Source organism: Plecotus auritus, assembly GCF_963455305.1.
Source record: "Plecotus auritus genome assembly, chromosome: X".
Taxonomy (NCBI): domain Eukaryota; kingdom Metazoa; phylum Chordata; class Mammalia; order Chiroptera; family Vespertilionidae; genus Plecotus; species Plecotus auritus.
Genome location: NC_137784.1, coordinates 132,000,572 through 132,026,765, shown reverse-complemented (window position 1 = coordinate 132,026,765; position 26,194 = coordinate 132,000,572). Strand labels below are relative to the sequence as shown.

The 26,194-nt window shown below is 52.6% G+C and overlaps 1 protein-coding gene across 1 annotated transcript; it reads right to left on the bottom strand.

Moving 5' to 3' along the window:
* Positions 1-806: 806 nt before the first annotated feature.
* On the bottom strand, positions 807-26,166 carry ABCD1 (ATP binding cassette subfamily D member 1). Its single transcript, XM_080653270.1, has 10 exons — positions 24,860-26,166; positions 21,382-21,562; positions 10,819-10,961; positions 10,557-10,725; positions 9,903-9,997; positions 6,756-6,901; positions 6,093-6,238; positions 2,656-2,740; positions 2,294-2,419; positions 807-2,112 (listed from the first exon to the last, which is right to left on the bottom strand). The coding sequence occupies exons 1-10, from the start codon at positions 25,766-25,768 to the stop codon at positions 1,905-1,907; spliced, it is 2,208 nt and encodes a 735-aa protein (XP_080509396.1). The 5' UTR covers positions 25,769-26,166; the 3' UTR covers positions 807-1,904.
* Between the last annotated feature and the right edge of the window lie 28 nt (positions 26,167-26,194).

Here is a 26,194-nt window from a genome sequence, read left to right as displayed (position 1 = left end):
GGGAGAGATAGAAACATCAATGATGAGAGAGAATCATTGATCAGCTGTTGCCTCCTGCACGCCCCACACTGGGGATTGAGCCTGTGACCCAGGCATGTGCCCTGACTGGGAATTGAACCACGACTTCCTGGTTCATAGGTCGATGCTCAACCATTGAGCCATGCTGGCTGGGTAGAACTTTTTATAGAATTCTTTTTATAGTGGTGTACCTCTTTCCAAACAACCCTCCACACAGCCTACCATAACCATAACTCCATGTGTTTTGCATCCTGCTGAAAACTTTTCAGTGGCTTCTTGTTGCCTCCGGAATAAGTTCAGGCTCCTTGGGATGGCCGGGCCCCTCCCTTCCCCTGCACTCAGCATCAATATCCCGAATCTTGCTCCTGATCCACTCCTGGCCCTTGCACAAACGTTCCCTCTTACTAGAGGGTCTAGAAGCACGTCTTCCCTGCTACTCCTTGCCAGGCTGGGTCAGGACCCTTCCTCTTAGTGTTCCTCCAACCAGCCCACTTTGCAGCTATTTCTCCCATAGGATCTCTCTGGAAGTCCTCATGCAGCGACCTGGCATCAGTCCTCTTCTCCTCACCCCAGCGCTGGGTCCAGAGTCTTATTTGGGCTCCGCCAATATTTTTGTGAGATGTTGTTGATGAATCCGCCTCCCCCCCCAGCATGTCAGCCACAGAATGTGCTGAGCTGTGTCTTCAGGTGGCGTGGGGGCTGAGGTTATTCCTTCCCTCCAGGCACCCTGCTGCCCATCCCTGGGTCTCCCCCACGCCAGGCCAGACAAAGAGAACAGGAGGCAAGAACACAATTTCCATGGGCGGATTTTACTGAGGGACTGAGGGAGGCTTCCTGGCCTGAGGGCTGAGCCCCCCTCCACCCCCGAAAGGCACACAGCAGCGGTGGGGTCTCCCTCTCGGGCAGGAGCTAGCTTTGTGGAGACAGCTTCTCTGGCTGACCCCTCTTTGGCACTGAGCTGGGAACACTGGTGCCCACACTCATGTTAGCACAGTGTCCATCTCCCCCTCTGGCTGGCCTGGGCCCCCCTGGTGGCAGCTGGCAGTGTAGGCTGGTGGGGTGACAGGCTGGCTGGGGCTGGCTCAGAGGCTGGGCCACCTGTGGAAGGACTGCAGCCTGGGCTGCCTCCCCTGCTAGCAGGGTGCTCACATTGGCAATCGAGAAGGCTACAAACAAGAATCCAATAAATTAGCTTGTAGGGACCGAGAGGGACAGGGACTACATTCTTATTATCACTTGCTGAGAAATGTTGTGCAATTCTTTCTCCCGAGAGCTCTTCGGGACAAGTGGTGGGGAGAAGGAGCAGAGACCCTAGTCTGGCCCTGGGTCCTATTTGGCCATTTCTATGACAGGAAGGGTGTCCAGTGGAGCTGTGGCAACCACTTGGGCAGTGGCAATAGAAGGATGGACCATGGGGTCTCCAAGGGACTGAAAAGGAGGACATAAGGGGACCTCGGTCTCTGGAGGCCAGTCCCCACAGATGCCGAGGCTCAGTATGGACTGTCCTGGTAGTGTGGGTTGGGGTACCTCTTGCCCCTCTCCTCCGCTCCAAAGAAAAGAGAGGACTCAGCTACCCTGCCTAGGTCACATTCGTGGTGGGGCAGGGGAGGGGCACGGTTGGGGAGGGCAGCAGTGTAGGACCTTCCATGTCTCCTTGCCCAAGGGCAGGGGCATGAGGGTCAGGCGCGCCCTTTCGCTGGCAGTCATCTAGGCAAGCCAGGCCAGTGGCAGGGAGGCCTGGGCAGAGGGAGAGTCATGCAGGGTGGGCCTGCGGTGGGCTGGGTGTGTGTGTGGGGGTGTGGGTAGGCAGGCACTGCTGTTTCCTTCATATGATCCGAGGGCTCGGGGAGGGGCAGGGGCTGAGGGCCCAGAGCCACGGTCCTCTGTCAGGTGGCAGCGCCCTGGACGACCCTGGGGCCCTGGCCCAGGATCTGGCAGAGCTCCTGAAGACGCTGCTGCATCTTGGGGATGCCCGCCAGCTGCTGCTCAAGCCGCTGCTTCTCCTCAGTCAAGCTTAGGCGGGCGGCTGAGTCCAGCTTCTCGAACTTCCAGCCGCCCTCACCATCAAACTGCAGCAAGTGTGTGTGGTACTTCCTGGGCCGGGAGAGGGACAGGGACAGAGATGCAGAGGCTGCTCAGCAGGAGATGCGTGGAAGGTCCCCTGCTCCCCTGATGGCAGCACCATCTCCCCGCTTCCCCCCAAAGCAGTGGGGGTGTAGAATTCAGGAAGGGTGCTCCCTCCCCTTGACTCCAGGGAGGAAGGGAGGGCACCTACCACAGGGAGGGGCGGTGGGTGATGGAAAGCAGAGCGATGCCTGCATCCTTGGCCGCTTGGAAGATCTTGCCTTCCACGTCGATGCTTACAGCGCTGGTGCATTCATCCAGGAGGGCATACTTTGGCCTTGAGAGTGGGGGCAGAGCGGGCGAGGCTGTGGACCCTCCATTGCTGTTGACCTGGTCTGGCCCCAACCCCCCACCCCTTGGGGCCCAATTCTTGCTGGGGCCTCCTAACAGTACTGCCTTCCCCCTGAGGAGGCCCCAGGGAGCATGCATGCTGAGCCGCTGCTTAGTCTCTGCCACGGGCCTGGAGAGCAGCCAGTGCCCGAGGGAGCCTAGCACCTTGGACAGCCCACTCACTTATGGTAGAACATGCGGGCCATGCCGATCCTCTGCTTCTCGCCCCCTGACAGAACGTCCTTCCAGTCACACACGGCCTCCCAACCTATGCAGGGGACAAAGGGGCTCTGTTTAATTCAACAAGGGCCCAGGCCCACTGGGCGTGGTAGGCATGGTGAGAGCGGGCTGGGGAACACGAGACAGTGGAAGATGACTCTGGAGAAGGTCAACAGCTGACTATTTGTGCTCTGGGTGCTTGTCTGTCTATAGGCGATACTTTAAAAATATGTATTTTTATTGATTTCAGAGACGGGAGAGGGAGAGAGAGACTGAAACATCAATGATGAGAGAGAATCATGGATCGGCTGCCTCACGCATGCCCCACACTGGGGATCGAGCCCACAAGCCAGGCATGTGCCCTGACTGGGAATCGAACTGTGACCTCCTGGTTCATAGGTCAACACTCAACCTCTGAGCCACACCGCCTGGGCTGTAGGTGATATTTTAATAGTCAAAAAGAAGTTGAGACCAGAATTGTATCCCCTCCAAAAGAAGTCCTACCCCCCAGGACCTCAGAAGGTGACAGTAGCCGAAACCGGTTTGGCTCAGTGGATAGAGCATCAGCCTGCGGACTGAAAGGTCCCGGGTTCGATTCCGGTCAGGGGCACGTACCTTGGTTGTGGGCACAACCCCAGTAGGAGGTGTGCAGGAGGCAGCTGATCGATGTTTCTCTCTCTCTATCCCTCTCCTTTCCTCTCTGTAAAAAATCAATAAAATATATTAAAAAAAAAAAGGTGACAGTATTTGGAGAAAAGGTCTTTACAGAGGTGATCAAGTTAAAGTGAGGTCCCTAGGGTGGGCCCTGATCCAATACAATAAGTGTCCTTATAAAAAGAGGGAATTTGGACACAAAGATATAACAGAGAAAAGATGATGTGAGGAGACAGAGGGAGAAGATGGTTGTCTACAAGCCAAGGAGAGAGGCCTGGGACAGATGTTCCCTTATAGCCCTCAGAAGGAGCCAACCCTGATGACACATTGATCTTGGACTTGAGCCTTCCAGAGCTGGGGCTAATATATTGCTGCTGTTTAAACTGCTCAGTCTGTGGTGCTTTGTTCTAATAGCCCCAGCAAACTCATCCAGGACCTGACAGGGTGCCAATGAAGAGCCAGCCCCAGGAAGGCTGACGTGGTCTCTCCAGAAGGCTTCTCACCCCTAGGCACCAGGCCTTTGTATCGCTGCCTTGTGCCAGTCCCTCAGTAAGGCTCAGGCAGCTGCCTGAATGAGCAGGTGTGTGTATGATTCACCAGAAATGGCTCCTTACCTCCTGCCACTCTGTCTCCCCACAGAACTAGAAGTTTTGGTAAGAGTGCATGGTACCCTCAAAAAGACTATACTCCCTAGCTTGTCTTGAGGTATATGAATATGTGACTGCATCCTGGCCAATGGGGTTTAAGTGTTACACATGTGGCAGCTTCTAGCTTCCGGAGCTTCCTTTAAAAGACAGATGGCAGCCCTGGCTGGTTTGGCTCAGGGGATATCGAGCATCGGCCTGCGGACTGAGGGGTCCCGGGTTCGATTCCGGTCAGGCGCACATGCCCGGGTTGTGGGCTCGATCCCCAGTGGGGGGCGTGTGGGAGGCAGCCAGTCGGTGATTCTCTCTCATCATTGATGTTTCTGTCATTGATGTTTCTATCTCTCTCTCCCTCTCCCTTCCTCTCTGAAATCAATAAAAACATATTAAAAAAAAAGACAGATGGTACGCCCTAGCTGGTTTGGCTCAGTGGATAGAGTGTCAGCCTGCGGACTGAAGAGTCCCAGGTTCGATTCCCAGACAGGGCACATGCCTGGGTTTCAGGCTCGATCCCCAGTGTGGAGGGTGTACAGAAGGCAGCCGATCAATGATTCTCTCTCATCATTGATGTTTCTATCTTTCTCCCTCTCCCTTCCTCTCTGAAACCATTACAAATACATTAAAAAAAAGAAGAAGAAGAAAGACAGATGGCACTGCCCTGGCTGATGTGGCTCAGTTGGTTGGGCGTTGTCCCGTGCATCAAAAGGTCACCGGTTTGATTCCCGGTCAGGGCACCTGCTCAGGTTGCTGGTTCGATCCCCAGTCTGGTTGCAGGAGGCAACCAACTGATGTTTCTCTCTCCCTCTTTCTCTAAAAATCAATAAAAACATATTTAAAAAAAGAGACAGATGGCATATACCATTTCCCCCTACTTCCTCCATCCTATGGCCTGGGATATGATGTGACGGCAGGAACAGCCATCTTGGACCATGAGGTGACTTGGTGACTTTGGGAACAAAGGTCCACACAGAGCAGGGCTGCTCCCACCAACTGTGTCCTGCCTTCCTCAGGACTTTTGTGTCACAGTAAGGTAAATTTGTGAGTGACTTGAGCCACTGTGTGTGTGTGTGTGTGTGTGTGTGTGTGTGTGTGTGTGTGTGTATGTTTCTGTTATTGACAGCTGAACTCAATGCTAATAGGGTATGATGGTCGGCCTCAAGGACCCCAGGCACAGAGGGGTGCCTGGAGGACAGGAGGGGTACACTTATAAGGGGAGGGTGGCTGGAGCAAAGAGGTTGTGCCAGGCCAGGAGGAAGCTGGGGATGAAGAAGCTTTAGCATGACTGGCAACCTGGACTCCACCACCGGCAGCCCTCCTCCTGTGCAGGTGTTGTGACCCTGGCAGTGGTTTCATTTAATGCTGGTTCTTAGGGAGGGACTAGTACCTGCTCCCTTCTACAGGTGGAGAGAGGCTCAGGTGAGGTCTTGGCTCAAGGTCAAGCTGCCCCTAAGAGGCAGAGGCAGGAAGTGGAAGCCTGCGGCTCAGGTTTCACTAGGAAAGTCAGCTCAGCCCCGCCCTGGGTTCCGCCCTCTCCTCCTCGCCTACAGGCCCCACAGGCATTCGCAGACAAACGGGGTAAGCCCCAGACCAATGCCTTCTCTTGCCACCAGGCTGCCCTCCCTCCTCTCCTTCCCAGGGGATGGAGCCTCCCAGGGTCAAGGCAAAAACCGGATATCCCCTCCACCTCTGCTCCTGCCTCCCACCCTCCAGGCCCTCTGCGCAGACGCCAGTGTGGGCTCCTCCCTGGCTGCCCTGCCCACGCCCCCACACCTGAGGTCAGTCCTCTTAATGAAATGCGACACTGACCTGTAACTTCCCTGCCTAAAGCCTTCCAAGGGCTTTGTTCCCTGTGAGGGCTCTCGGTCCCCCCTATCCCTTCAGCTCCCGAGCTTGTGAGCATCTCACCCGATGGCAAGCACCACCTGGATGCCCGCCCCCTCGGCCTGAGCCACCGGCTTCCTGTCAGTCCTCTCTGTTAGGGGGGCTCTTGGGGCACCTAGCACATTGGCATCATGGATGAGGGAGGCAGGGGCTGGGGTGGTGGCAGGTTGCTGGATGGATGGCTCACTCCTAGGTGCTGAGAGGAGGATGTCCCACCCCTACCTCCTTCCCGCTGCAGGATGTGGTTCAGGTGCACGATGTCCAGAATGGCTTCCAGGTGCTGCTCTGAATAGCCCTTCCTTCGCATGTCGTCCACCGAGTCTGGGTAGATCACCTGGTCACGCAAGGAGCCAACGGACATGTAGGGCCTGTGGGAAAGCTGCATGTCCACCAGGGGCCGGGCAGCCCTGCCCGCGCCCTGTTTGTTTGGGCTCCTCCATGAGCCCCGGCTGCCAGAGGTGGGGAGAACTTGAAGCCCACAGACCCCGCTACAACTGCTCTAGGCAGTGCTCATACCTGCCTATGCACACCAGGCCCACACACTCACATGTGCACACCACACACTCGCCCTGCACTCAGAGACATGTGTGCATGCATTGACACAGCACACACATGCACATGTTCACATGCACACAGACACGCCCCCCCCCCTGCAGTGTGCACCCTCATGCATGCACACCCCGCAGCTGTAAAGTCACCAGGTGAGGGGGCATGGTAAGGGGCAAGCGAAGGCTCCATAGTTCCTCTGATTCTGGGGACAGCATCTTGCTGTCCTCTCCCGAGGCCCCAAGCTCTACCATCTCCATGGTGTCAGTTCCACAGGTGGAAAGGGGCAAGGGGCACAGCCGGGGGCCCCGGCTCCCTCCCTCTCCCTGCACCACTCACCTCTGGGGGATGTAGAACATGCGCTGGGGCGGGGGCTTGTAGAGCACGCCTCCATAGGTGGGCCAGAGCCCACCAAGGATCCGGAATAGAGAACTCTTGCCGCAGCCATTGGGGCCCGTGATGAGCAGGTGCATGCCATCTTCCACCTGTGGAGGCAGTGCCATGTAGTACCCAGGGGGTGCGGCCCTCTCTCCTCTCACCTTTGGCCTTTCTGACAGCCCTTGACAACTACCTGTACCCAGGTGCACACTGGGTAGGCTCTCCCGGTCCAGCATCCAGAGCCCTAATCGAATGCCTGTTTTGGGCCCCAGCCTGTCCCTTTAAGGCCCTAACATACACCACAGAATATGGGGCCAACAGGAGGAGGGCCTATTCTGCCACAGCCATATGAATGGGTGCAAGCCCCAGAAAGTCAATATCACCCCCATCCCACTTCACCGGGAATCCAAGTGATTTTGCTTCCCCAGCAGAATTTTCTCTTAAAGAACTGCCTGGGGGCCCAACCAGTGTGGCTGAATGGTTGAGTGTTGACCTATGAGCCAGGAGGTCATGGTTGGATTCCTGGTCAGGGCACATGCCCGAGTTGGGGGATGGATCCCCCACTGGGGGCGTGCAGGATCATGGTTCAATGATTCTCTATCATTGATGTTTCTATCTCTCTCTCCCTCTCCCTTCCTCTCTGAAATCAATAAAAAAAATTTTTTTATAGAGTGGGAGGGAGGGGGAGTGGCATGTAGGGAGAGGGGGAGAGAGAAAGAAAAAGAAGAGAAACTGGTGCCAGAGAGACACATTGATTGGTTGCCTCCCGCACGCACCCAGACTGGGGTCTGGGGTCAAACCTGCAACTCAGGTATGTACCCTTGACTGGAAATTGAAGCCGTGACTCTTCTGTTCCCCGGGGCAGATGCTCTAACCATTGTGCACACTGGCCAGGGTGCGCCACACCTGCCAGGGCAGGAAAGGTGCTTTCTTTAGAGTTCTAGGTGGACAGTAAACTCTAGCTGCTCCCTGAAGCCCTCTCACTGCCCCCATGGATACTAGGGAGCCACAGAGATGCCACTGTAACCCCCAGGCTCAGCGTCAAGGGCTCAGACTCCCCAATTGGCCAATCACATGATGCTCACTGGCTAGTGAAAAAAGGCCAGTGGAGCTGCGGGGAGGTAGGTGTTCGGGAAGGAGGGGTCAGAGGGCAGGGAAACTGCTGTCCTCGGGCCACCTACCGGCTTCTGAAGTCCTTGGACAATCTGAGTGTGGCTCATGTGAGGCCTTCCCTGGCTTACCTCGGTCAGCGTGGGGGTTGAACTGTGTCCCCCCAAATTCATGTGTTGGAGCCCTACCCCCCAGGACCTAAGAATGTGACCTTATTTGGAAATAGCTTTTGCAGTTGTAATTAGTTCAATTTTGATGAGGTCATCCTGGAGTATGCTGACCTCTAATCCAATGTGACTGGTGTCCTTATTTATAAAAAGGGGGGATTTGGCCACAAAGCCACAAACACAGGGAGAACACCATGTGAAGATGGAGGCTGAGATTAAAGCGAAGCCAAGGAACATCAATGGTGGTCAGCAACCACCAGCCGCTGGGATGGCCTGGAACAGATTCTCCCTCACTGCTCTCAGGACACACCTTGGTCTGGAGTTGCAGGCTCCAAAACTGGGAGAGATTCCACTTCCATTGTTTGAGCCCCTCACTTTGTGGTCCTTCGTTAGACCATAAACTCCTTCGGGTGGGGCCTGGGCCTCCCTCCTTCCAGATGTGTGAGAGCTCCGTTTCCTTCTCTGAATCTCTCCCGCTGTCCTTCTCACCCCAGTATCTGGCTGAGAACTGCTCCCCTTCCCCAATATCTCCCAGCTCCAGAGCCCAGCTCTACCACCAGCTCTGCCAGACCAGAGCTCTTGCTCAGCCCCCCACCCCTGCTCTTCCACCCTAGTCACCACCTCCTTGCCTGGCCTTGCTTCCTACCCAGCTGAGTCCCTGCTCACTAGGGCTTCTGATCTTTGTCTAGTTGGGCTTCCATCGGGCCCGCATGGAAACCATTCACCTTGGATAAACCAGCCAAGAGTGACCACTGCTGCGGGCAATGGGGAGATCATACCACTGTCCTGTGCTGCTTGCGGTTGTAACATGTTCCCAGCCTCCAACTGGCTCTCAGGGCTCCTCTCAGCAGATCAAAGAAAGGAGCCCCAGGCACCGCCCTTCCACTCAAATCTTCCACATACTCCCTGCCCAACCATGGCTCCTGCTGAACCTGTTTCTCACTCCCACCACTCCATTGCATTTTCCCTGCCTGTTCTTTTAGAGAGGCCTTCTTCACCACGCTGTCCACCTGCCTGGAAGCTCCTGGATGAAGCTTCATCTGACCTCTGCTCTTCCCACGGGACGGTGACTACCCTCCCTATAGCCCCTGCTAGACCCTGGGCAGCTGTCTAACTGGGGATCTTTGTAACATTTTAGGGCCCCCAGAGTGGGGCCTCCCAGAGGGCAGGGGCCTCCCTGATCTACCTCTGGTTTCCAGTGCCCATCCTGGAGCTCAAAAAATACTGGTTGAATGAATAAATAAATGAATGAACAAATGACTCCCTGTCACTTCTTTCTCTGCCCGCCCCCATAGGTTTATCCTTCATTCCATCATTCCCCAACCAAAGTCCTGGTTGGGGACACAGTTGACTAGTGGATGTCAGCCACCAGGGCTTCCTTTCCACAGATGGGGGGCCAGGCTGCACCCAGCATACACACCTGCACTGGGGGCTTCTTGAAGCAGGTGGGTGGGACCCCAAGCCCAGGTCAGTGGAGGGCAATCTCTTCCACCACAGTTGGAATTAAACCAGAGTCCCTAAGTCCTAGGCTTCTCTGGATCTGGGGTGGGGTGGGGGTGGGGCTGGCTACGATAAGGCCAGGAACCTTCAGGTGACTCTTGGCTAATCCTAGTAATCTCGAGTGTCTTTTATCAGTTCTGTCTCCATTGCCCCACAGCTAACAGGCAGAGACACATCGGTCTTCTACCTTGACCTTTGCTCGCCTGCCACGTAGATCTTGGGACAACGGCTGTTGACAACACAGGCAGGTAGCCAGGCTGGATGCCAAGGGCTGGGGCTTGTAGATGCAGAAGGCCAGGCCCCATGGTTCAGCCCAGCCCACTCAACTTACCCTGATGTTCAGGCTGGCCACCACCACCTCTCCCGTGGGTGTGATGATGGGGATGTTGTCACAAACAATCCCCTGCTCCACATCCACTACTTGGCCTGGAGAGAGAGCACAAAAAAAGGGAAGCTAGGGTGCAATAGCACTCCCTTTGCCTTCTGGTAAGTTCCACATACCCCCCACCCCTAACAGCATGCCAGTGTGTGGTACAAGGCCCCTTGGAAGTACAGCGGGTCTTCCTATAAGCAGAGCCCCCACGCCCCCACCAGTGTCTGATGCTGTGCTCTGTGTGGGGAGGGGCCAAGCCGTTTCTATGGTCTCTGGAACTCCTGCTCTGTCCCCTCCTGGCACCACCTCGGTGGTGGCTCAGACACTGCGCCCCTCTTCCACAGCATCCTGGCCCCTACTGTAGGCTTCAACTTTCTCCTGCTGCCTGTATGGGCAAGGGACTCCCTCCACTCGAGGACCACGTCCCCTCTTTTGCAAAGAGAAATCCCAGTCAGGGCACCTGGAAGGGACCAGGCAGTGAGAGCCACAACTGGCCCAAGAAGCCCTCCTTGGGGGCACAACTTAAAGAGCCCACCTTCTGGGTGGCACTGGGAGGTGCCAGTGCTGGGAGGGCAGGGACCAGTGGGACCTCTCTAGGGAGGGCGCCCTTACCTCGGATCTGCAGGGGACCTTCCACGCGGACACCAGACCTGACCACAGCCCCGGCCCCTGCCTGTGCATCCTCTGGCTCCCCAGGCCTCTTGAAACGGCAGTGCTGGACATCTTCAAATACTTGGAACATCTCATGTACCCGGGCTGTGTAGCCGGCCAGCTCTGTCACCTGCAGGAAGGAAGGGGGACCCTGGCTCAGCGGCTGCCAGATGAGGGGTGGGATAGAGGGCATGGTAGGGGTGGACTCGTGGGGGTGGGGTACCTCCTTGTAGGATGACATGATCCGCTCAATGGCATCCGCAGCAGCTGTAAGGAGGTTTCGGGCAATGGTGAAGGCTTCTGTGCGTTCGCTCACCAGCTCTTCCTCCTTCATCGCCAAGGCTGCCTTCTTCACGGCTTCTGAATCTGTGGAGCACAGCAGAGGGGAGAGGCGAGGACAGTGGGAGATTAAAATGGACCCACTGGGGGAAAGACGAGTCTATCCAGCAAATGGTGGTGGGATGAATGGGTATCCACATGCAAAAGAATGACCCCCCCTATCTCACACCAAAACTAACTCAAAGGGGAGCACTGATCTGTATGTAAGAGCTGAGACTACAAAACTCTTAGGAGAAGGCAGGGGTAAGTCTTCGTGTCCTCAGATTAGGTATGGCTCCTTAAATATGATATCAAATGTCCAAGCAATAAAATAAAAACACGTAAATGATCTTTACCAAAATTTAAAACTTTGGGGCACCAAAAGAAATCATCAAGAAAGTGAAAAAACAACTTACAGACTGGGAGAAAATATCTGCAAATCATAATCTCAGAAGGATCTAGTATTTGGAATATGTAAAGAACTTTTTCAATTCAACAACAAAGAGATAAATAACCCAATTAAACAATGGGCAACATATCTTACTAGACATTTCTTTTGTATGTCTAAGATATACAAATGGCCAATAAACTCATGAAAAGATACTCAACGTTATTAGTCATCAGGGAAATGCAAATCAAAACCACAATGAGATACCACATCACACCTACTAGGAGGATTATAATTAAAGAGATAACAAGTGTTGGCGAGGAAGTGGAGAAATTGGACCCCTCATATACTGCTGGCGGGGATGTAAAATGGTACAGCCGCTGTGGAAACCAGTTTGGCAGTTTCTCAAAAAGTTAAACAGAGAGTTACCATATGACCCAGCAATTTCACTCCCAGGTATATATCCGGGCAAAGCAAAAATATATGTCCATGCAGAAACTTGCACACAGATGATCATAGTACCATTTTCATACCAACCAAAAAGTGGAAACAATACAAATGCCCATCAATGAATGAATAAAGAAATTGTGGTACACGAATACAATGGGATATTATTCCTAAAAGGAAGGAAGCACTGATTCATCCTACAACGTGGACGAACCTTGAAAACATTCTGCTGGGTGAAAGAAGCCAGCCACACAAGGCTTCATATTGTGAGATTCCATTTATATGAGGTGTCCATAAGAGGCAAGTCCATAGTGAGGCAAAGATTAGTGGGTGCCAGGTGTTGGGGGTGGGGTGGGAAGTGACTGCTAATGGGCCCAGGTTTTCTTTCTTGGGTGACGACAATGTTCTGTCCCTAGATGCTGGTGATAGTTGCACAACTATGTGAATATATTAAAAACCACTGCCCTGGAGGGTGTGGCTCAGTTGGTTGGAGCGTCATCCCGTGCACTGAAAGGTCATGGGTTGGATTCCAGGTCAGGGCACATACCTAGGCTGCGGCTTTGATCCCTGGTCCGGGCATGTGGGAGAAGCAACCGATCGATATCTCTCTCACATTGCTCTGGGTCTGTCTGTCTGTCTGTCTCTCTCTCCCTCCTCTAAAATCCATAAAAACTAACTAAATAAAACCCACTGAGTTGAATACTTTAAAAGGCTGAAGTGTATGGCATGTTAATTACATCTCAATAACGTAGACTTAAAAAATGAGCCATTAGGCATTTGGCTTTCTTTCTTGCCACACCCAGCTCCTTCTCCCTAGACTGTCCTTGCCCTGTGTCCTTTCCTATTCATAGCAGCCCCTCTGAGGCCACATCTGCACCTTGTCCTCTAATGCCCAGAGCTGTTGCACCCCCAAGCCTCCTGTGCATGACTATCCCCTTTTGGATGCCCACTACTGCCCCCATTTCTCCCTCACCCTGCACCCTCATTGCTCTGAAGGCCATCTGCCCTGAGACAACTCCCTGCCCCACCCATAACCATTTCTCCCTCACCTCCCCCTGTGGCCTCCATGAGAACGGCCGTCCTACATGTCCCAACTTCTCCCTGAAGCCCGCTCCTGTCTTGACTTGCTTTTGTCTCCATCTAGGCCCCATGGTTGCTCACTTCAACCCTCTCTTGTCAGTGGCCTTGACTTCCTTGACCCTTGGAACACCCAAAGGGGCAGGGCTTTTATATAAGGAATGTTCTAGAAATGTTGGCAAGGAGCAATGGAATGCTGATTCTGAGGGTACTGGGTGTGGGTGGGTGAGCAGTACCCACTGGGGCTATCCAGGGGAAGCCGGGGCTCCTGAGGCCGAAGTAGTGGGAAGGATTGTATCCAGGGGCTTAGATGGATCAGAGAGAGAAGCCTCAGGGATATGGTTATGGGTGGGGCAGGAAGTTGTCTCAGGGCAGATGGCCTTCAGAACAATGAGGGTGCAGGGTGCGGTAGAAAGGGGACTCGATGGCTGGCTAGAGGGCCTCACACCACCTTCTGGGGCCTGACCCAAGAATCCAGGGAACTGGACAGGGGAGTGGGTCATGAATTGTGACAGTCGAAGGTTATGGGCCTCCTTCCCACTGTGTCCCCAGGGACACAGCCCCTAACAGGAAGAGGGACACAAGCCCTCCTCCCAGGATGTCCTGAGAGCTCCACAGTGATTACGCATAAAGTGAAAGGGTCTGCAGGTGCCTGGGCATCCTGGCCACAGCTGGCACCTCCCTGGAGATAGAGTAAACTGCCCTATGGCAGCTAAGACCAAGGCCCCACAACAGGACACCCAGCAGCCATTCATGGTGAGGCTGCCCCTCCCCTGGGCCCTCCAGCTTTGCAGGCCAGGAGGCAAGTAGGATAAAGGCATCTACATATTCCTCAGTTGATAAATGCCTGCATCCTCCCACTGGCCCCCAGTGCTCTGAGCCTCCTTGAAGCACCTGGAGCAGGGACAAAACAGACAAAAATCCCTGCCCTCATTGACCTCCCAGTCTAAAGGGGCAGAGGGGGTCTGATGTGGCTCAGTTGCTGAGCACTGACCTATGAACCAGGAGGTCACGGTGTGGAGCCTGCAGGAGGCAGCCAATCACTGATTTTCTCTCATAATTGATGTTTCATTCTATCTCTCCCTCTCCCTTCCTCTCTGAAATCAATAAAAATATATTTTAAAGAACCCCTCCTACACTAAAAAAATAAAAATAAATAAAAGGCCCTAACTGGTTTGGCTCAGTGGATAGAGCATTGGCCTGCGGACTCAAGGGTCCCAGGTTCAATTCCGGTCAAGGGCATGTACCTTGGTTGTGGGCACATACCCGGTAGGGAGTGTGCAGGAGGCAGCTGATCGATGTTTGTCTCTCATCGATGTTTCTAACTCTCTATCCCTCTCCCTTCCTCTCTGTAAAAAATTAATTTAAAAAAAGTATTTAAAATAAATAAATAAATAAACAAAAGGGCAGAGGAACTATAAACCAGAGAAGTAAAAGAGATAGGGTGGAGAGGAACCAAGATGGTGGCATAGGTAAACACCTAAACTGCTGCCTCACACAACAATTTCAAAACTACAACTAAAAGACAAAACGTCTATCACCCAGAACCACGGAAAAGCTGGCTGAGTAGAAGTTCTACAACTAGAAGGAAAGAGAAAAGAGCACTGAGACGTGCACAAACGCTGAAAAGCTGAGGTACGGAGGCGCGCGAATTGGGCTGGTGGCGGGCAACTGGGTGCGCTGCTTTTTTCAACCCGAAGGGAGACAAGCTCCCGATTACTCTGAACTCCAGTTTCTGGGGAGACGCTGGGGACCCAAACTCCTACGGAGAGAAGCTGGTCTGTCTGCCATTGGGTTGGAAAGTGAGGGTGGCTTTCTTGCAGAGGTGTGCGCAACAATCATTGTTTACTGCGCTGGGGCACGGGACGCGGGGACTTGGAAACACAGAGACACAGAGACAGCTGACTGGCAGCCATCGCTGTTTGCCACGCCCTAGCCTAGTGACTCCCTGAGACCCCGCCCCACACAATCTACAAACCCACCCAAGCTCCACGCAGCAGCTTTTACATATAAATGGTCTGCCCTATCGCAGCTTAACCTAACAAACTGCAGCTCTGGTCAGACAGCTCCAAAACTTCCAAACCCCAAGCAAAGAGGAGAAAACTGTAGTTCTCACTGTAGCGCCTGCTGGATGGCCTCAGACAGTAGCTGACCTGTACCCCATTGGAGATCCAGAAGCTAGTGTATCTAGTGGTCAGTGTGAGACGACACCAGATTTCAACTACTCACATCCATAAGTGACACATTCCAGAGGCAGACTCAGTGAGCACTAAAGCCCCACTGAAGCAAGTCCTACCCCATAAGCGTGTCTCCAGCACAGCAGTTCTTCCGTTATAGACACAGTGGGTCCTCACAGCCAATTGGCCTGGAGGTCAATTCCTCCCAGTGTACCAACAGCAATCAAGGCTTAACTACACCAAAACTTTGCACTCAGCCCACAAAGGGGTGCACCAAGAGTGTCCACCTCAGGTGATAGGCTGAACCACTGGTCACCTACCACAGAAAACCACTCCATCAACACAGGGAAGCAACAAAATGCGGAGACAAAGAAACATGTCATGAATGAAAGAAATGGAGGAAAGCAAACTACTGGACATAGAGTTCAAAACCACATTTATAAGGTTACTCAAGAATCTTCTAAAAACCGCCAAGAAACTTGATGAGACCTCCGAGGAGCTTAGCAAGACCTTCAAGGACCTTAATGAGAATGCCAAAAAAATGGAAAAGGACCAGTCAGAAATTAAGCATACACTGTCTGAAATAAAGAATATACAGAAACTCAACTGTAGATCAACGTACCCCAAGAATCAAACCAAAGATCTGAAATATGAGGAAACAAAAAACACCCAACCAGAAAAACAAAAAGAAAAAAGAATCCAAAAATATGAAGATAGTGTAAGGAGCCTCTGGGACAACTTTAAGCATACCAACATCTGAATTATTGGGGTGCCAGAAGAGAGAGAGAGAGCAAAATATTGAAAACCTATTAGAAGAAATAATGACAGAAAACTTTCCCTACCTGGTGAAAAAAATACTTACAAATCCAGGAAGCGCAGAGAACCCCAAACAAGAGGAATACAAAGAGGACCACACCAAGACACATCATAATTAAAATGCCAAGAGCAAAAGACAAAGAGAGAATATCAAAAGCAGCAAGAGAAAAACAGTTAGTTACCTACAAGGGAGTACCCATAGGACTGTCAGCTGATTTCTCAACAGAAACTATGCAGGCCAGAAGGGAGTGGCAAGAAATATTCAAAGTGATGAATAACAAGAACCTACAACCAAGATTACTCTACCCAGCAAAGCTATCATTCAGAATTGAAGGTCAGATAAAGAGCTTCACAGACAAGAAAAAGCTAAAGGAGTTCATCACCACCAAACCAGGATTATATGAAATGCTGAAGGGTATTCTTTAAGAAGAGGAAGAAGAAAAAGGCAAAGATAAAAATTATGAACAACAAAATGACAACAAATACATACCTACCAGCAAGTGAATCTGAAAATCAAGTGAATAAAAAATCTGATGAACAGAATGGACTGATGAATAGAATAGAATCAGGGACATAGAAAGGGAGTGGACTGACAATTCTCAGGGGGAAGGGGGTGTGAGGGGTGCGGGAAGAGATTGGACAAAAATCTTACACCTATGGATGAGGACAGTGGCGGGGGGTAAGGGCATGGGGTGGGGTGGGGAATCAGGTGGAGGGGAGCTATGGGGCAAAAAAAAAAAAAAAGAGGAACACCTGTAATAATCTGAACAATAAAGATTTATTTTTTTAAAAAAAGAGATAGGGTGTTCAGTGCTTGGGAGAACAGGGAGGTGGTGAAGGAGAAGAGAGAGGCAGGGTCACAGGCAGGGCAGGCCTCATCTAGAGGGTGCCCATGAGCAAAAGTCTGCTAGTAGGAGGGCAGGACATCAGAGGAAAGCGCATTCCTGGCAGAGGGAGCAGCATCTGCAAAACCCTGAGGCAGAAGCCTGCCTGGTGTTTGGGGGCAATAGCAAGGACGCTAGTGAGACAGAAGTGGAATGAGCAAGACAGGAGAATTGCACATTTTCACAGGCAACTGTCTATAAAAGCTAAGAGGCTGGGGACAGGCGCTCATGCTTCTTAAATCACTGTGAAGTCTGACATAGCAGAGGATCCAAAAAGCCCTAGGGCTTCAGGGGAGGGAGAGGCCTCAGGTGCTATGCAGGCCAAGCTGTGCCCAATGCCAGGCGCAGAGGGAAGTGGCTGCAGGTGCTTCCTGAAACCATAGGTCTGTTTCCTCATGAGTTTCTCCCCATGTTCTGGACCAGGTATGCTGACTGGCTCTGGCACCTGTGCCTAAATCAGGGCCACTTTTGGAAGACAAAGTGCCACCAGGACCCTTCACAGCTTGAAGCCAGTAAGAGGAAATGAAATAGGTGGGAACCAGTGGGGGAGGGAGGGAACTAGGGAAGGTGTCATGGTGCCCAAGCTCTGGGGTCACATGCTCCGTAGGCCTGCCTTGGTACTTCCGGTCATGTGCCCTCAGAGTTCTCACAGCCAGGGTTGGATGAGACTGCCCAGTAACAGAAATGATGGCAGCAGTGGCTACTGGCATTCACCTTCTTTCCAGCAGTGTCTCTAAGAAGCACAGTGGAACTCGACCTGCCCAGGGCCATAGATCCCACCTGATGTCTTTATACAAGAATTGCTGATTTCTATTATTTTTTAATGCCTGCCACTCCTCCTAATGCTTACTTTCCCATTACATCCAAATATGTTCTCCTCAATTATTTTGAATAGCTAATGGCAGAGCCAATATTTCATTGCTCCCATTTGTTTTAACTTCCAGTGAAATGTTTTAATAAAGCTTCACTTGATTGCTAAAAAAAAAAAATCAGGGCCACTCTTAACAGAGGCCCATTGGTGGAAAGTAACTACCCCCCTCTAATTAGATCCTTTCTCTTGGGGTCACCCAGAGAGGGACAGACAGCTGAGGGTACCTACAGGAGGCCCCAAGGCAGAGCTGCCAATAGGGAGATTTAGGCTCTTTCTCTACATAACTGAAAACCCTTACTACCAAACTGCATTAACTAGAACACCTTTGAAAGCAGAGCTGTGCTATAGCTCAGGACGGGTAGCTCAGTTGGTTAGAGTGTTGTCCCCATTCACCAAGGTTGCAGTTTCATTCTTGGTCAGGGCACATACAAGAATCAACCAATGAATGCAGTAATAGGTGGAACAACACCTCCCTCTTTCTCTAAATCAATCAATCAATCAATCAATCAATCAATAAAAAGAAAACAGTGCTATACTGGTAGGAAAGCAAGGCAAATTCCCAGGAGCCCACAGAGAAGCCAGCAGCCAGGTACACCAGTGAAATCTCTAGAGACTGAGAAGATAGGTCATGTAGCCAGAGCTCTAGGTGCAGGGAACAAAAGGTCACCTCTAAGAATTGGTAATTATGTGTCTGGGGTTCAAATGAATACTACCGCCAAATTCAGGAACTCCTCCTCCCCAAACGGAGTGGTGAATATGAAAATGGCCTCCAAGTGGTTAATTACCAGGAGTGCTTTGCCAAAACAAAAGCCAATATGCACTGGGGGAATTGTACCCTCTTGTTAGGCCATATAGGGTTCCCAGGAAAGTCTTGTGGCAAAAATCACAAGGAGCCCTGGCCAGGTGGCTCAGTTGGTTGGAGAATCCTCCCATACACCAAAAAGGTTGTGGGTTTGATTCCTCATCAGGGCACATACCTAGGTTGTGGGTTCGATCTCCACTTGGGGCGCTTATGGGAGTCAACCAACCAATGTTTCTCACTTCGATGTTTCTCACTTTCTCCCCAAATCAGTAAAAACATATCCTCGGGTGAGGATGAAAAACAAACCCAGAAGGGGTGGCTCAGTTGCTTAAGCGTTGTCCTATGCACCAAAAGGTTTCCAGTTAGATTCCTGATCAGGGCACATGCCTGGATTGCGGGCTTGATTCCCCATTAGGGGCCTGCAGGAGGCAGCCGATTCATCAATGTTTCTATCTCTCTCTCCCTCTCTCTGAAATTAATAAAAATATTTAAAAAAAGAAAAACAAACAAACTCACGGAAAGAATCTACCATGAGTGAAGATTGGCAGATGAAAGATCAAGCTGGCTTATACCCCCAAGAATTCTGATAACCCAATAGCAGGATAGAGATTGTGTATCATTAATATGATATATAGCATAAAAGGAGCAGTCAAAAGATGAGAAAATCAGACACTTGCCAAAACAATTTGAAATTTCTATTTGAAAATGAAAATTTCTATTTTCAAATTTCTATTTGAAAGATAATCAAATAGAACTTGATAGAAGTAGTCACTAAATTTTTTTAAAAATTCAAATGAGCCCAGCCAGCGTGGCTCAGTAGTTGAGCATCAACCTATGAAACAGGAGGTCAAGGTTCAATTCCTGGTGAGGGCACATGCCCGTGTGGGGCGTGCAGGAGGCAGCCAATCAATGATTTTCATCATTGATGTTTCTATCTCTCTCTCCCTCTTCCTTCCTCTCTCTGAAATCAATAAAAAAAATTTAAAATAAAAAAAAATCAAATGAGACTTGGCTGAAGAGAAAATGGGCGAGTGAGTGAGAAGAAGATCTGAAGAAATCTCCCAGGATTCAGCACAGGTAGTTCTAGATGGGAAATAGTAAGAGTGGAAGAGCCACAGAGGAGGGAGGACGTCCAGCAGGAGTTCAGAAGGAAAAGGTCAATATTTGAAAAGGTAACAGCTGAGAATTTTCCTGACCAATTAAAAAATCTGAATATTCGAAGGCAGGATAAACAGAAACCCACAGGGTAACACAGGGTAACACAAGTGAAATAGCAGACTAGCAGAGAAAGTAAATCTAAAAGCAATGGAGAGACAATGCAGGCTGCGGTGGGGAGTTAAACTGATAACAGATTTTCCAGCAGAGACAATGGAATATTGTCAGTGGCTGAGAGCAAATAACTATCTTCCTGGGCTCCCATACCCAGCTAATCTTTAGTTTGGGGAAAAGGGTAAAATAAAGACATTTCCAGACAACAAAATAATTGTGAAGTGTCCTTCATGAAAGCTTTAGAGAAAGAACTTCTGAAAGATGTCTATCTGGAGGAAGGTGACTAGGCTGTGGGAAAGGACTGGTGAGCAGAGAATTCGGTAAACATGGTGATGAATTTAGACATGCATCAGCCCAATAGCAATAGACAAGTAAAAATACACTTGAATGAGCTGGTGTGGCTCAGTGGTTGAGCGTCGACCTATGAACCAGGAGGTCACGGTTCGATTCCTGGTCAGGGCACATGCCTGGGTTGCAGGCTCAATCCCAAGTGTGGGGCATGCAGGAGGCAGCCGATCAATGATTCTCTCTCATCATTGATGTTTCTGTCTCTCTCTCCTCACTTCCTCTCTGAAATCAATACAAATATATATTAAAAAATCCAAAACAAACAAACAAAAAAACCCCCACACAGGAATGCAACTGTGACACTGGACTATAACACGTCAGCGGGGCTGATCCTTGTGTTAGTGTTCTAAGGACCAGGAAGAGGAGGAGCCATTGGATTAACCTAGTCCAGCTATTTTCAACCTTTCTCATCTCATGGCACACATTAATTACTAAAATTCTGTGGCACACCAAAAATATACTATATTTTTTGCCGATCTGACAAAAAACATAGATATAATTTTGATCCACACTGGACGGCTATTGTTGTGTTGGCTGTTGTTATTTTTTAAAAATATTTTATTGATTTTTTACAGAGAGGAAGGGAGAGGAATAGAGAGTTAGAAACATCAATCAGCTGTCTCCTGCACACCTCCCACTGGGGATGTGCCCGCAACCAAGGTACATGCCCTTGACCGGAATCGAACCTGGGACCCTTCAGTCCGCAGGCCGATGCTCTATCCACTGAGCCAAACCGGTCAGGGCTGTTGTTATTTTTTTTTTATTTGACAACCTAAGGGAAATGAGTTCAGTGTCCCTGACTAAATGGTCAGGTATTGCATGTTTTAAAAAATCTTGCGGCATACCAGTGTGCCGCGGCACACCAGTTGAAAATCGCTGACCTAGACTGTTTTTCGTTTGCACAGAAGTTAACTATTGAAAGGGCAACCTGAAAAGACTGCAAATAGAAGGAATATGTTGCAAACCAGTAGAGGAACAAAACCAGAATCCTGATAATCCGGTTGCTAAAGTAACAGGCAGAACAGTCTTCCCGATCCCCCCAGGCCTTAGGGCAGAGGTCAGCCTCTGAAACCTGCCAGAGTTGTTTGAGGCCTGGGAAAGTCAAGGCCCAGGGAGGAAGGGGCTCACTCAAGGTACTTCCCCATTCTCCCACCTTCCGGTCACAGTTGGGCTGAGGGTAGGCACAGCTGGCTGAGGGTATTGCACCTGGTGAGGGGTCAGTCCCCGTGCTCAGCTGAGCAGTACCGAGAAGTGTGAGATGCTGTAAAGGGAAGACTCACAGGGGAAGGCAGCAAGGGAGAATGATTGCCAGGAAGCCAGGGCTCAGGGGGAGATGGACCAGCTGAGCATTGGGCCCTGCCCCGACCCCCTGGGAGTGCCGACTCTCACCTGACTCTGAGTAGCCAGTGGCGGTGATTATGGGGACTGCTACCATGAGCAGGCCTGAGGCGCTCCACACATACTTCATGAGGAACTGCTCCAGCATGACATACCACAGGCGCTCTAGCAGGATGAGGTTGATCTGTGAAGCCAGGGCCTTGTAGGAGTGCTGCAGCAGGGCCAGCTCCACCTGCCAGGGCGGGGGTGACAGAAAGAGCCTGAGAGGCCTCATGGTAGCTAACATGGGGACAATAGCAAGAGGTCCCAATCTTCAAGTACACCTGCGCCATGTCATCTGATGGCCAGGAAAAGGTTGAGAGCTGGGGGTTACGACTGGGCCACGTTTACAGTCGAAAGGTCTCAAACTCAGGGCGGGGTGCGGTGGGGGAGACAGTATGGGATTGTCTAACATCATGGCACTGGGGTACAGTGATGATGAAGGGATTCATGACCTCACCTGCAGACGCTTATTCTGGTTCCCTCTTTCCACTACCTATTTGGTTGGGAAGCTCACTATGCCCTTCTCTTTGCCCTGGGCAACTTCTGGACATGGGCCAAGGACAGCCAGCCACCTTGCCTGTATTTTTGGGTAACTGCTGGAGGACTAACCTGAACGAAGCAAAAAGCAGTACTTCATTTTGAAGAACTTGGTTCAACAGTCTACTTAGGCCCCACCTCTTACTACCTTCCCCAGGGATCTTCTGGGTGAGAAACTTCCACTTCATTTTCCCACTGCAACCCGGAGGGCATGCTCCTGAGCCAGCCCCAAAGGCCTGCCCCCCTGCTGGCCAACTGAGGACTCCAGTGAGGTGGGCCTCCCTGTCTTCCCCGCCCCTCCCCCTTCCTGCACTGGCCACCACCTGCCATCTTAGGCCTGGAGAAGAGAGAGCAGGAAAGGGAATGGGAGAGAAAGAGGCTCTCCCAGGGCAGCAGCATCCAGGTAGGCAGGTAGGCTGGAGATGTCAGGAAGTGGTCACGGCAAGGGGGCCACTGGGTCATGGATTCTTGGCTCAGTACAGGAGCATGCATCCCAGCTCTGCCTTTCCACCCCTGACTGACAACACCTGCCCAGCCTGGGCACCATTTCCTTAGCCAAGTGCTTTCGCATTTGACTCTCCATTTGATTCTCACCACATGCTACTCTACCTGTATTCTCTCTCTTTTTTTAAAATATATTTTATTGATATTTCACAGAGAGGAAGGGAGAGGGATAGAGAGCTAGAAACATCAATGAGAGAGAAACATCGATCAGCTGCCTCCTGCACTCCTCCCACTGAGGATGTGCCCGCAACCAAGGTACATGCCCTTGACCGGAATCGAACCTGGGACCCTTCAGTACGCAGGCCGACGCTCTATCCACTGAGCCAAACCGGTTTTGGCTCTACCTGTATTCTCATTTCTATTGTACAGTAGAATACTACAGAAGCCCCGAGAGGCAGTGACCTGCCCAAGCTCACACAAGCTGAAGGTAGCAAGAGGTGTGGAATTTGGGCCACTCTGGCAGAGCCATCAGGAGAACCAGAGTTTTGTAAATGATGCTTTTGACTTATTAAGAAAGGTTTACTGCCCGGCCAGTGTGGCCCATTGTGTTGAGCGTCGACCTATGAACAAGGAGGTCACAGTTCAATTCCCGGTCAGGGCACATGCCCAGGTGGCGGGCTCGATGCCCAGTGTGGGGTGTGCAGGAGGTGGCTGATCAATGATTCTTTCTCATCATTGATGTTCCTATCTCTCTCTCCCTCTCCCTGAAATCAATAAAAAAAATGTTTTTTAAAGAAAAGTTTATCTTGCTCTCAAGCCAATAAGAGGTTGCAGTGTGTATCTATGTGGGTGCATTTGTGTTTAAATAACGCTCTTCTTTGAAAGCTCAATAAAAACAGAATACTCTGCTGTCTGCCCACAAGCCAGTCAGGCACCTCTACCCTAACCTGTTCTGGGCCAGTGTCCACTGGGACACCAGCCAGTGGGACTGGGAGGAGCCACATGTCTGCACAATAAGGAAAATCAACCCACCCATGGGGGCCTGTTATCCCACGCTGCTTTCCAGCCCATTGGCAGAGGCCTAAAGAGACAGACTGAGAACGCATACTGCCCTCCCAAGCACCCCCCCCCCCATTGAACCCTCTGGCCAACATGCTACTTCCTGAAGCTAGCCCAGAGGAAGTTCTTCAAAGAGCCAGTGATCTCTTTTGCCCTCACCATATAGGTAGGTCCTCTGCATCCTGTGGTTCTGCCTCAAGCCCAATCTCCTGTTCCTGAAGTGAGCACGCCTCCTCTGAGCACCCTGGCAATCCTGACTCGTGCTGGGAGCTGGCAGGAGTGCCAGCTGGGGCTGACAATGTAGCTGCGGGTAATGTGCCAAGCGCCTCACCCAAGGCCACGGCTGCCTGCCAAGGCCCTGCAGCCCGCGTGCGCGAGAGGACGGGAGGGGGTTGCTGCAGAGTAGGCGCTTTTCTCCTAATCTGGAGTCCGATGCACAGCCAGTGAGACAAGGCCCAGGGGCAAGAGGCCACCTGACCCAGGGAAGACACATAGGCCTTCAGGAGGTGGATGTCATTGCACCCCTCCCCCCCGAGTACTCGGAACCGAAACCATAGTTGCACAGAGCAGGGGAGCAGGAGAGCAGGGCCCGGAGGCAGCTGCAACCCCAGGCACGAGGAAGGGGAGGGGCCGAGGCGAGATAAAGGGAGCATTGGCCTGCAGTAACCTTTCCCAGCGCCCAGCTCCCTGGTCGACCCTGCCCCTATCCCCGCCCCGGCCCACTGGGGAGCTGAGCCCTGGGACACAGGCGGAAGGTCGGCCACGCCAGGGGCTGGGTGGCCACTGGGCGGGCAGGAAGTACGTCTCGCTGAGGTGGCGGCCTGGGCCCTGCATCCCTGCCTCAGGGAGGCGGCCGAGCCTGCAGCCCGGCTGGCCCTTGTGCTCAGGCGGAGAAGCGCGGCCACTGCTGAGGCCGCCGCGCTGGGTGCTGCTTGTTAAACTCCGCTTGGGCTGAGTCATGCCCGTAATGCCTGCCTGCCTGGCTGGCCAGCTTAGCTGGACGCTGGCCTTCAAAGGGCCCTGGGGCCCAGGAGGGGCCGGGCAACAGGCCACGTTCCACCATCCCTGATCCCAGACAGCAGGAGCCTCCTTCCAGCTGACTGCAGGAATGGGGCGAGCCAGGAGCTCTAGCATCTCAAACCGCTAGGATCCGCAGCCCCAAGCAGCTCCAAGACCAGGACAGCCTCACTGAGGAGAGGAAGCAGAAGTGGCCAGGCAGCCGGCCCAGGGCAGTCCCCACCCAGCCTTCCTGCTTCTCCATTTCTGTGCCTAAATCTGGGCTGTCCCAAGCCCTGGTCATCATCCCAGTCTCCCTCTCCTGTGGTCTGCTCATACCTCTGGCATCAACTCTAGCCAGCCCTGGCTTTCCCCACCACTCACAGTTGCCTGCCCCTGGGCCTCCCAGCCACATGCTTTCCTCCATGCTCAGCACCCCAACCTGCCCCACCTCATGGCCCCCATAGAAGGCGATCTCCTCTGAGTTGGCCACCACGCGAGAGTGCATGTAGCGCAGCTCCCCCTTCCTCCGCGCCTCCTCTGCCACCAGCTCCCCAAACTTGGGTGAGAAGGCTCGCAGCACGTTAGCTGTGAGAAACACCACGAGGCCAGCAATGGCTGAGGGCCAGGCCGTGCCGGCCCCACGGGAGCGAGCCGTTTGAAGCAGGGTGTAGGCGGTCACAGCCACATCCAGGAGTGGCTTGGTCAGGTTGGAGTACAGGTGGGCCACAGAGGCAGCAAAGGTCACCACATCCTCTGTCAGGGACTGGTCAGGGTTGCGAAGCCGCCCATCCATATTGCTGACTCGGTAGTAGGTCTGCTGGGAGAAGTAGAGGCTGTAGGCATGGGACACTAGACGGCTTCGGAAAGACAGGGCCAGCTGGCCCTCCAGGTAGCGGATGGCACTGTTGATGAAGGTGGCTGGGAGGGCGATAAGGATCCATTGCAGGAGCTGCCAACCAAAGGCCTGCGGGTCCTTGCGCACGATGCAGCGGGCCAGCCGACCGTCCAGGCGGGCCACATATACTGATAGGAAAGTCCGGCTCACCAGGGCGGCTGAGTGCAGCGCCAGAAGCCCCGTCTCCCGGCACAGGATCCTGGGGAAGAGTAGCCGCAGGAGCCACAAGAGTCGCTGCAAGAACACACGGTTCACACCGGCCTTGGCCCCTGTGGCCGAAGTGGCCCCGGAGGCCTCCTGCGTGGACTGCCCTGCAGGCACTTGAGGGCCTCTGGATGGAGCCAGGCACTGCCGCACCAAGGGGTAGATTTTGTGGGCTCCATAGGCCGTGAGGGCCAGGACCACAGCTGTGCGCTTCAGCGTGGTCACCCGCGAGGACCGGGGGGTGGAGAGCACCGGCATGTCACCTGGGCTGGATGCACGGGGCTGGGACTGGTGTCTGAGCCAGCAGTTGAGGCGGGTGGCTGGAAGGGTTGTTGCTCGGACCCCGGCTCGTTGTCTAGGCAACTGGAAATCTTGCAGTGGTCCCTGAGGCTGTTGCTCCAGGCCACTGGGGCGGTGCTGGAGCCCCTGGTGCGGTGGGCTCAGGTCCCTCCAGGGTCGCGGCCTCTTCAGGCAGGGGAGTGGAGGAACTTATCAGTCTCCTCGCCCCTGGGGTCAGAACCTCGAGAGGGCTCAAGGAGAGAGGGCGTCTCTTCCTCTCCACCTCCTCCTCCTACCCTGGTGGCACCCCTCCCCGGGGCACCAGGCGCGTCCGTCCTCTCCACAGCCCGGCTGAAGCGACAGTGACTCCGCCACCCGCCCAGAATCCCCACCCACCCACCCCTC

Coding starts and splice junctions, on each gene's coding strand:
- ABCD1 (XM_080653270.1), bottom strand. CDS start 25,768: ATGCCGGTGCTCTCCACCCCCCGGTCCTCGCGGGTGACCACGCTGAAG. Junction 6,239..6,755: donor ATGTTCTACATCCCCCAGAG/GTGAGTGGTGCA, acceptor GCTTTCCCACAG/GCCCTACATGTCCGTTGGCT. Junction 2,741..6,092: donor CATCCTGCAGCGGGAAGGAG/GTAGGGGTGGGA, acceptor TCCCCTGCATAG/GTTGGGAGGCCGTGTGTGAC.